The sequence below is a fragment of the Calypte anna genome, chromosome 28 (genome assembly GCF_003957555.1).
Source record: "Calypte anna isolate BGI_N300 chromosome 28, bCalAnn1_v1.p, whole genome shotgun sequence".
NCBI classification, from domain to species: Eukaryota; Metazoa; Chordata; class Aves; order Apodiformes; family Trochilidae; genus Calypte; species Calypte anna.
In genome coordinates this window covers 3,997,922-4,009,531 of record NC_044273.1, presented here as the reverse complement: position 1 = coordinate 4,009,531, position 11,610 = coordinate 3,997,922, and the positions used below count along the sequence as shown (strand labels likewise).

The window sequence follows — 11,610 nt, the reverse complement described above, 5'->3', positions numbered from 1 at the left end:
GGATCAGGAACAGCGTGGCCAGCAGGTCCAGGGAAGGGATTCTGCCCCTGTGCTCAGCTCTGGGGAGGCCACAGCTTGAATCCTGTGTCCAGTTCTGGGCCCCTCAGCTCAGGAAGGAGATTGAGGTGCTGGAGCAGGTCCAGAGAAGAGCAAGGAGGCTGTGAAGGGATCCAGCAGAATTCCTGTGAGGAAGGGCTGAGGGAGCTGGGGGTGTTGAGGCTGGAGAAGAGGAGGCTCAGGGGAGACCTCATCACTCTCTGCAACTCCCTGAAAGGAGGTTGGAGCCAGGGGGGGGTTGGGCTCTTTTCCCAGGCAACTCTCAGCAAGACAAGAGGGCACAAAAGGTCTCAAGTTGTGCCAGGGGAGGTTTAGGTTGGAGATGAGAAAGAATTTCTTTCTGGAGAGGGTGATCAGGCATTGGAATGGGCTGCCCAGGGAAGTAGTGGATTCTCCGTGTCTGGAGATCTTTCCAAAGAGCCTGGATGTGGCACTGAGTGCCATGGGCTGGGAACTGCAGCAGGAGTGGATCAAGGGTTGGACTTGATGATCTCTGAGGTCCCTTCCAACCCAGCCAATTCTATGATTCTATGAAATGCTGGTGTTGGGGTGTGTGCAGGGTTTCACCGGCAGGGTGAGGAGCAGCCGGTGACTCCCAAGTGCTCCTTTGCTGTTTGTGTTGCTGGTGGGTACCGCTAGATGGGGTGTGTTCAGCTGATCTGTTGCAGCCCTGTGCGAGAGGAAGGTGGCCGGGGAAAAGCTTTTCCCAGCAGTTTAGTTCTTATGAAAATGCCACTGCTGGTTTGAGCACACCCCAAAGTAAGGGGCTCTGTTTCAGAATTGTTCTTTGTTCTTTATTTACAAAAGCAGCTGTGTTATGAAGGCAGTTAACATTTTTTTACTTAAAGTATTCTCATGCAACAGGATGTTTGCAAGCTAGTATGCCATTCACTTATGGATCAATTGAGTAATTACAGTAGGAAGTACAGGTTTTTCTTCTAGCTACTCATCTATGCAACATTCTTGTTGTATTTGAGCAAATTTTTTTACTTACCTGGAACTTTATAGAAATTTACAGTTGTAGCAATCCATTTATGAACATTTCTACTTTTCCCAGGAATTTTTCCTCAGCTGTAATGTTTGCCATTTTGTTGTGTTTCATTAGTGAATGCTGTGTCACCAGATTATTTTTAAACTCTTACTGTTTACTACTTTCTCTGCAGGCATTTCAGTGCTTCTCCTCTTAGAGCAGAGGATGAATATAGTGCTGGATTGTTTTGAGGTTTTTTGTGTGAGATACTGGATTGATGCAACATTCATTCTTTATCATCTATCACATTTTCCCCTTTATGACTTGGAATAAAATGTTTTTACAGCTTGCAGGAGACCTGGTGCATGCTGCAAACCAATCTAAAGCTGAATTTTGCTGTTAGCCACAGGTTGCCTGTACCTTTTTGGCACTTATAAATTAGAAGTTGCATTGGATATGACTTAAAAGGGAACTACTAGTGATAGCTTGCCCCCAAGAAAATACCCACCCTTCCAAGTCCACAGTGATTCCTTTACAAAGAAGCCTGCTAGGCAATCAGTTTAGAAACACATGCCATTTAACTTTTGACTCTTTGCTGTTTCATGGGTGTTTGTTAGTTTGAACTGCCAGAACTGAGACTGAATCCTGTAACTACCAACACCTTGTGTGATATTTCCATGACCGTTGAGCACAGTGCCTCCAGCTCCTGGTTACCTCTGACCTGCTGGAAGAATGTTACCTTCTGCCTTGGCAAACCAAAGGGATTAATTGCCTCAGTGGCCAGCAGTCTCCCTACACACAATGACTGTTTTTGTCAATTGGCAATTGCAGTCTTTGCTTTTCTGGAGTTCATTTAGTAATTATAGTCATTCAAAAACACTTTGAAGATCAGTGTCAGTAGTATTTAGAATGAACAGTCACTTGAGGCTTTGTGACATTTCGTAGGCAGAGTGACAGTTTTTATTTTGGACTCTTGTATGGGTGGTAGTGGTGATTGTATGTTCTGCTTGTTTAGCCCTCAGCTCCATTTCCTAGCCCAGGACTCTGATGTGCTTCTTTCTACAGAATAATGTTATATATAGAAATAGCTTTCTGTAAGAGTTGCTTAACTTTCCCCAAAGCTTGGGCAATCCAGATGGAGAGATGTTTATCAGACGTGGGGCTGGGCTTTGGTTGGCCTCTTGGCAGACTACCTACTTTCAGACAGCAAGTAAAAAATAAATAAAAAAATCTTTTAGAGACCTGGGTCACGTCAGGTCAGAGAATGCACTGTTTCCAAGCCTGGCAGCAACAGCAACAGTAACTATGGGTTGTTCTAAGCTTTTCTGGCAAGCATCCTTGGTGACAGAGGCTCCTTATAATATAATACTTAATGTTTAAGCAGTGTCCTTAATCACAGCTGGATTTGTTGTTTTGGAAGGATTTTTTTTCAGTCAATAAGTTGTAAGGATGTGTGAATGGCAGGAGCAGAACACTGAATACAGTGGTTGGGTGGTATCAGCTCTTTTTGGGCAAATGTTCCCCTGGCTTTAGTTTGCAGAGCCTCTGTGTATCACTTAATAGGCTGTGAGAGATTTTCCAAAACTGGCAGTTTTCCTGCCAAAAAGGGGTATCTTAAAAGTGTAAAAGCAATGGGGTGGACAGACCTGGGTTCTGCTGCTCACAGTTCCCTCTCTGATCCCAGACGAGTCACCTCCGTTCTCTCTGACTCTGCTATAAATCTGACCTGAAACCCCAAAACCCAAGTCTGACAACTAATACTGACAATCATAAAATTAAAAAAACCTTAGCCATGATAATACCCAATTCCTTGGTCAACAGCAGAGTGCTGATGCCATTCCAGAGTCCCACAGCCCAGTGCAGGGCTGGCTGGGAGCTCTTGTCCTGATCTGCCACATTGCTGAGGTTTGGTGCGCGCTCGCCGTGTGCTCCCGCTGAACGGGAGTGACATTAAACTGCCTGAGCTCAATCAATACCACCTGTCACACGACACCACCGTGACATTTCTGGTATGAGCACTACCTCCTAATAGGAGATGGAAGTGGGAAGCAGCAGCAGTGAGTGAATAATGGATTAGATATGCCTGGTTTGTAACATTTACCAAGAAAGGGCGTGTCTCCTAGCGACGGAACAAAGCGGGTACCGAAAACCGGCACCAGAAGTTCCCTCTCACCCAAAAAGCAAAACGTCAGAGTAAGCAGCGTGGAGCTGGGGTTTGCTGCTGGGATCAGCAAAACCATGCATCAGTGTAAAGCAATAATAATAAAATTAAAAAAAGATACAACCCCCTCCCCCAGTTTTTTTAGGGGTGTTGAGCTGGAGATCAGCAGCAGTGGAGCCCTGGCGGTGACGCCGCTAACTCGCACGTGGCTGCTGATAGAGAACAGCATGCCTGGCAGCAGAGGAGGTGGTTGTGCAAACTAGATGTGGGGTTGGCTTAGGTGTCCTGTGAGAAGCTGTAGGAAAGAATGGTGGATGAGGAGGCTGCAGAGGGGTTGGGAGGCCAGATATAGATCTGCCTGGCTGTTCACGCAGTGATGGCCCCACGTGCTGGAGGCTGAGTGCTGTGTGGTTCTTGTAGCAATGGAGAAAAATGTGGGTTCTTTGGGGCTGAATTCTAGGCTCTTTGGAGTTGATCTCAGAGGTCTTTTCCAACCTTAATGATTATGTGAAAAGCTTGGCACTGAATCAGAACAAAAATCTTCCGATGAAGAATGGAAAGTAAGGCCAATGTTGCATCTGCCTCTGTGACATCCAAAAATTAATCTGAATAAACCCAGAAACTGAGAAAAAAAAGTGAGGCAGCACCACAGTTGGCCATGGGGAGCTGGGATTTCCTTTATATCCTTCATCTCCAGTTTCATTGAACTGCATGTGGCAGAGATGCCCTCTGCCATTTTCCCCTTGGGCAGTGGTTGTATTTGCTAATGTAACAATAGAATTCTCCAGAAGGATCTGATAATGCTTCCTGTTTTAACAGTAAAAAGCTGGGACTTCTGTCCTTAGCACGTAAAGTGACCGGATCTTCATCATCTGAGCTTTCTCCCATCCAGAAGAGAGCAGTCACTTATCGGATTTGGTGTGGACGGAAGGAAGGGTAAGAAAGGATATGAAATGACACAAAATATTTTATATTAAGAGATCTGGCAGATGGTTCTGTGTGACTCCAAACAGGATGAGCTAAATTTTCCAAGGTCAGCTCTCCTCTAATCTCAGCTTTAGGTCTAGTCGCTAAGAAGTCAATTCTGTAACCTTTACAGCAACATCCTGCCAATGATGCAGAGACTTGGCTATTGTTGGCTTCAACAGCAACTCTTCTGCATCTTCAAAGGACAGGAGGCTGAATAATGTGTGTACTGCCTGGTGAGAAACTTGTGAGCAGGAAAGGATGTTTGATAAATCCATAAAAATAGAGCAACCCAAGCAACGGGGCCGTTGTTCACCCAGGTAGCTGCAACCTTGTTAAGAAAAGGCCATATTCAGCAGGGGAGGAAGAAGAAGGGAGAATTCTGACTCTCTTTCCATTCTCATTTTCCTTGCCTTTCTTGGCATTTGATACTTAGGAGATTTATTTAAGTGAGGAATGGACAAAACCAACCAACCAAGCAAGTCTTCCAGGGCCAAATAGATAAAGGCTCTCTATTTCAAGTTTCTCCGTAACTGTTTTCTTAGGATTCAGAAATCACATTAATTTGTGTTTACCCCTAGAGCAGACATGTATCATTGTTTCATTACAAGTTATTTTAACTTAACCACAAAACATCTATGGAGGCAGAGAGAAATCTGAATGGTCTTGAAGAAAAGAGCCCCATTTAATGTATCAAACTAGTGACTTCACTAGTTTCTTGAATCAGAAATTAAAGAACCTGCAGTGCAGCTATAAGGGGGAAAAAAAAAGAGTAATCAGGTGCTGGCTTAGTTTCTTAGCACCCATATTGCCAGTGTTGGGTTATCTGATTGCAGACCTAGTGTACTGTAGCATGATGAATATGTAGCAGTGAGTGTATGGGAAAGACACTGGAAAGATCTCACCCTGATGTTTTTAATCAGTAATTAAAACTAAAAATAGTATTTTAGGGAAAGATAATAAATCTGTAGCCTTTAATCCTCCTGTGCCAATCTGTAAGCTGATACCATTATTACATGAAAGGCAGAAAGAAGGTAAGTGAGTAAGCAGAAGTAGGTTGCTATTACAGTCACATGATAAATTCCACATAGCCCAAGCTGTCTGGATGATGTTTGGCTCTATCTGTTTTCCACAAAGTCTGTAGTCATAAAGCAGGTTAATTTGCAAGCAGAGAGCACATAGTTTTGTTGTTTATTTCCCTTCCTCTAAGTGTCCTTACTTCCTGAAGTGCTCTGTAGAGAAATGAGGCGGGTTCTGGATCTCCTCTGCAGTCCTGAGTTGCAAGTAGTAGAGTGAGTAGAGTGCAGTGAGAACAGAAACAGAGGAGAAAAGTTGTTCCCAGGATGGCAGTTCTAACACACCAACAGGCTGAACTGCCAGCTGAAATGCTGTGCACACACACACATCTTCCCTTGATAGAATTATGGAATCATAGAATTTTCAGGGTTGGTAGAAACCTTTAAGATCATATAGTTCCAACCACCCTGCCATGGGTAGGGTCACCTCTCTATAATAATCACAGAGAAAATATTCCTGCTTAAATAAGGCCTTTAATCTAAACATTTAAATAGTTTGCAAATGCTAAGATGTAGCTATTGCTGCCCAGGCATCATCACAACTGATTCTGCTTACTCTCAGGTGATTTAGTCAAATCAGGTCCTTGACCTAACCCCATCCAGCTGGGAAACTTCAATGCACATTGGAGAGTGAACAGTACCAAAATAGATGTGATTTCATTTACCAGCCCTCTTCTCATTCACAACTATCTTAATGTCCCTGTGACAACTGCTGCAACTCTTTAAATGGAAAAGCAACACAAAGTATTTTAAACAGTGCAAACTCTGTCAATGTCTAGAAAAAGGAGTTGATGCCAAGTGACCTGCTGGGAGGCTCTGGCCTGGTTTTTGCAAAAAACGTAATATAGATATGTTGTAAAGCAGAAGATGCTAGGGGAAGGATTTGAAAGAAGAATGTTTATTTACCAAGTCTTTCTGAATTAGAAAAGCTTTATTCTAGCAGTTTATATAACTCAGTGTCTTGCAGAAATGGGCGAAAGCAAGTGCCAGATAAAATTACTGCAAGTTGCCAGGAAACGTGCTGTCATGGTGTAGCAGAGAGATGATTACAAAAGGAGAAAAAAGGCATCAAATACTGAATCCTGGCAACAGACAGCCAGAAATTTGAAATGGCTGTTTCAGCTGGGCTTTGATACTGAAAATGGTGTCGTACACTGGGGGTACCCACTCCCCCAGCTCTGTTTAGTGACTCTCTGGGGCAAGCCAGCTTCTCCAACTGTAATCACTGAGGAGGAGAAGGAAGGAAAGGGTCACAGCTCTGGAGTTGGCCTTCAAGCCCTTGGGGACAGCGAGCTGCCCCCTCCCCACCTCTCGGGGCAGCTCTGCCCCAACTCCTCAAGCCTCTAAGTTGGAGCCACTCAAAGTTACCGAGGCCAAAACCCCTTCCTTGGGTGACTGTCTCTCCAACAGAGCTCCAACAGCTCCATCCCAGCCGGGGGGCGGGCGCTACTCCGGCCTCCCCGAGCCGCGGGGCCCGGAGCCGCCTCAGCGGGGGCGGCCCCGGCAGGTGGATGCCGCCGCTCCTCCCCCGTCCCGTCCCGGCTCCGCACCGCCTCTTGCCGCCTCCCCGCTCCCAGCTGACGGGGGCAGCCCCTTGTTTACTGGCCAGGCAGGCAGCCGCCAGCCCGGCCTGTGCTGGAAGGGGCCGCCGGAGCCGGGGCAGACACCGAGGGGCAGGGAGGAGCCGTCCGCCCCGTTTCCTGGGCCGGCAGCCCGGTGCTATAAAGGGGGCCCGCGCCTCCTCTCCGGGTCTCTTCCCGACGATGCGAAACCGGGCCCGGCCCCCGCGCCCGCCCCGCGGCCTCTGATTCGCCCCCGCCGGGACGCGCCGAGCCGCGGCGGCTCCAGCGAGGCGGGCATGGGACCCAGAGCGGCGGCGGCGGCGGCGCTGGCCGTGGCCGTGGTGCTGGCGGCCTGGTGCGGCCGAAGCCGAGGGGAGAGTGAGTAGGGGCCGGGGGCGCGGCCTCGGCTGGCAGCGGCCTCGGGGTTGAGGCGGGCGGCGGCCCCGCCGCGGTTACCCTTTGTACCTGCTCGGGGCGAAGGGGAGGGGAGAGGGGGGGGGCGGCGGCCGCGCAGGCCGCGCTGCTGGGCCGGTGTCTGGAGCGGCTCGGCCGGGGCCTTGCGGAGCCGGGGGAACGGGGCCCGCATGCCCTCCCGGCGGGAGCGGCTCGGGTCACCTTCATCGCTGGGTTCGGTGTTTTCGGCCCCAAAGCGCGGTGGGGCAGAGCGAGCCGTGAGGGGAGGTCTGGGCAGCGGCCGAGATTGGAGCTGGGATTGGGGGGGTTGGAGCTCCCCCCCCGGTTCGCCTCAGGATTCTCTCGCCGGCGCGTCCTGAGCCGCCGGGTCTCGGCCCGCCGGGTTTGAGGGTGTAGCCGGGGCATCCCCGCCCTGTGCCGGGGAAGGGGCTGCTGGGTCGGGGTTCGGGCTGGGACCGGGGTTTGGGCTGGTTCAGGTGTGAGGAAGGGCCTGGCCTCTTCCCCGGGACAGCACCGGGCACCGCTCTCCTGGGCTGGTCTGAGAACCGGCTCTGGTGTCGGAAGGGTTTTAGAGACATAGAGTAGGAAGGTTTTGTCTTTAAGCACAAAGAATACTTTTAGGTAAGTCTTAAATCCACAGATACTAAAGAGGAGGTGAGGCTCAAAGGTTGGGATCCGTGTTTAAACAGGGTCCTGTGAAGTACACGGTAGCGATATAAAGATGTTGTATCCATGTGGATGTTAATCCACAGCTGACATGAGTTCAAGCCATAGGAGCTGCTTTGATGGGTTACTTGCTTCGGAAATACTTCTAGGTAAAGGCTTTAATTTTCAGTGATCTTTCAGTATACTAATAAACAACTATAAACTATTTGAAGAGAGTTATCTGGGTACACAAACTGCCTGTCCCATAGACAATCCTACAGTCTACCTGTTAGCTTTCTCCTTGGAAAAAGCAATAGCAAGAGAATCAGTTCAACTGCAGGCAATGCAGTTAGGGGCATTTTTGAAATGTATTCAATACTCAGGGAATAGAGCAGGGTGTACCCTTAAGACAGCCTTTTTTTTATTTCTTTCATTTCCCCTCCCCCAGCAATCAGACAAATTCTGTATTTCAAAAATATCCCAGTTTCTTCTTCATACATGTTTTTACACTAGCAGCCTAGCCAGTGGTACAGTTTTAGCTTGGGAGGGTAGGTTCCAGCTGGAAAGCCTGTACAGACCTGCCAGTTACTGATAGAGAAATGGAAAAGGAAGTTGACATATAGCACTAATAATAAACACATCTACAACTTCAGTCCAACAGTTCCCTAATTCAAAAACATTATTAGCACTACTGCAGTGAAGCTGTTGATTTATTTATTTATTTAAATCCTGTTGACTTTCTGGGTTGCAAGTGTGTTTATGATCTTAATTCCCTAATCTTTGCTGGGTTACTACATGCTGGGAAAATATGCTCTATAATTCATGGATGGAGAAACAGCAGCAATGCACCAGACCGAGTCCAAGCAAAGTCTGGGGTGGAGTATTTCTTCTACCTTTCATGTAGCACAAATAGTTTTCAAAGTATTTTACAGACAACTTGGCTGATAAGGTCGCTAATTTGAAAGGTTTTTCATCTGCTTTGATGTTTGACTCCATTTTCTGAGGATGATTAGATCAGGCAGAGCTACAGTGTGGATGGAAAACAACACAGGGACTCGAGGGCCTTCATCAGTGTGGCTCAGAGGGTAAATGCATCTACAGTAGTTGCATAAGCAAACAAGTTGTTCCCTGAGCAACAGGACTAATGAAAGCTGCTTTCTGGGAGAGTTGTGTCCTGCATTCTCTCCAAACATGCACATGATAATGATGTGAGAAGAGCCCCACCATCTCTGAGCCCAACCGGGTGTAATTTTTCTTGTGTTGCATTTCTTTGTCTTTCCTTTATTTCTTTTAGACAGCACCAGGTAAAAGGCTGGGGGAAAGCAGCTTATAGTACACGTGTAGGTGGCTCAGTATGCAAACTGGGTGGATGGTTTGAGTTCACACTTAAAGTGTCCTTTAGATGGAAATGCTGAATTTTCCATCCTTGACCCATCCCCAGTTTTCTTGAGTCTTCTAGGAATGAGAACTGGCTTCCTCTTTTACATGGTGAGTTCAGAAGTTACTGAGAGGAACAGGAGCAAGGGTTAAGGAAAGGAGACCTGACCTATGCATAAAGTGAAGATACATATGTCTTGTTTTGTGAAGAAAAACAGGTTTGTGTGTTTTTTTTATCACTGTGTAAACATAATACAACTTCTTGAAATAAATCTTGCACATGACTCATGCACGTCAATTCATTAGCTGTGGTATTTAGGGTGGGATTTACCTCACCTAGTTTTAGGCAGCTACCAACTGAACAACTTTCTTTGGGCTCCTTTTGTGTAATTAGAAGGAAACTAGTTAATACAGTTACTACAGTTTACTGTATGCTTCCTCCCCTTCCAAACTCTTCACCTAAATTTAGGTGCTGGACACGTACTCCCCTGTATGCAGCTGATGGTGGGAGTAGAAATCTAGCTGAGGTCTCTCTACCTAAGTCAATAAGTGGGGCAGATTGCACTTTGTATTTCTGTAGTAATAGCCTTTTAAAATAATTTGCTTCTTAAGTATTATTTCTGGCTCATGCAGACTTTGTGGTGCTTGTAAACTCATTAAGAAACTGGTCCATTTTTTCCACCTCAACCCTGCATTAATTTTTTGTTGTTGAGGGACTCAGTGTAAAATGAAATTTTGCTCCCAAGAGTATAAAGAACAACTGCAGCAGGGCAGAGCTGTGTCAAACCCAGGCAAGAACTGCATCTATCAGCTCTCCCAGAGTGCCCTCCTGCTATTTTAAAGTGAGGTGGTACACAAACTGTCACTCTGAATAGGCTGTAAACCCCAGGAGCTTTGTGGAGGTCATTTTTGGGGTGACTGTTTGTGCAGAATATAAGTTAATGCTGATATAGGTGATGTGTAAAACCTGCTCCTGCTCTCTCTGAAGTCAGGAGGATCTTAAGGGCTGGCAGCATTGGCTGCTCCTGTTACCCTGGGTGATCTCCCATGGCCCTGGGATGCTGTCACTTCACTCCCTTTAGTCTTTGCATAGGAATCACAGCTGTCTGGGTTGTATTTTTGAGTCTGTATCTGAATTTGTTTTATTGCTCAGATCTAAATGGCTGAGGTGAAAAATTGAAGTTAAATAATTTTTCCCAATTAGATATTTTAAGGTTTTTTATACCACAGCTACAGCAGGCTAGAAGCTTCTTACTGTCCTGTCTAGTAACCTGTCATTTACCAGGATCTTTCCCTGTCTCAGCAGTTATCCTAAGAAACACCTGAAAGCCCCTTTTCCACTTTCCTACCACTTCTAAAAGTCAGCTGTATATAGAACTATAAAGCTTTTGACTTGACCCAAGTGAGTGCACTTTTTCTTAAATAGTTTATTCAGGTTGGCAGTGAACACCATAAAAATGCAGGATTAACTATTAGTTATCTTAAATGCAATACTACATCATCCTGGGCTCTTCCTGAGCAGTGAATCATTAAGGTCTGGTATCCACACAGTTTACTATAAACAAGGCTTAAGTTCCAACTCTTCCCCTGGTTAGACTCTATCTTGAAAGTTTACCTCTGACATCAGATCTTGTTTCTTCATTCAGGACTTTAAAGGTTGTCACCAAACTAGTTTGTTCAAGAGGCTTTGGCATCTTGGGATTTGTTTGTTTGTTTGTTTTTCAAAAGCATGCCTTGCAGCCTTTTTCTTGGGGGGAGGCTGATGAAACATGATTGTAATGATTTTAGGATTATTTTTTTTAAGTTACTTTGAATAACTGGGGACAGAGGAGTGTTTCCAGCAGCATAGTGCTGTGCTGCTGGATGCAGAGCCTGTTTCTGCTGAAATTGAGGAAAGATTTTGGCAGTAGCTTGAACAGGAATAGCTTTGGGTCTGCTACTGGAGAATCAATTTGAGATTTTTCTTCTCCTGAAGGCCAATTTATATGGGTTTTGAAACCAGGTTGTCTGTATTATAGTTGACTGCTCAACTTTGCTCTCCTTCTGGGCTCAAACCTGCCTGGTCTTCATACTGAGTTGTTGATTAATTCCCCTGTCCCTGCAGAAAAAAACACTATTGAGAGAAGCTGTGGAAAAACACTTATTACTTTGCTTAAAACTGCTTCTTGTTGTCTTGGTAACAATAAATTTATGGGGTGATTTAAGCAGCTACTGCATGGAGAGAAGATCCAAGCTGCTGAACAGAATTCAAAAGCATGAAAAGATGGAGAACTCTCCAACAAAAAAGCATATTTTATTTCACATATTCTTAACTCCTTGTTATTCTTAATCCCTGAGGTGGTAGAAAAGAGAGCTCAGATGCCACAGGGGTATTTATCACTT

At 46.0% G+C, this 11,610-nt stretch overlaps 1 protein-coding gene across 1 annotated transcript in view; it reads left to right on the top strand.

The window, feature by feature from the left end:
* Window positions 1-6,857: 6,857 nt before the first annotated feature.
* Window positions 6,858-11,610, top strand: part of INSR (insulin receptor) — a 52,257-nt gene continuing 47,504 nt past the window's right edge. The window contains exon 1 of the mRNA XM_030466184.1: window positions 6,858-7,170. Coding sequence (XP_030322044.1) covers window positions 7,089-7,170 — 82 coding nt within the window. The 5' untranslated portion in view covers window positions 6,858-7,088. The remainder of the gene's footprint in view (window positions 7,171-11,610) is intronic.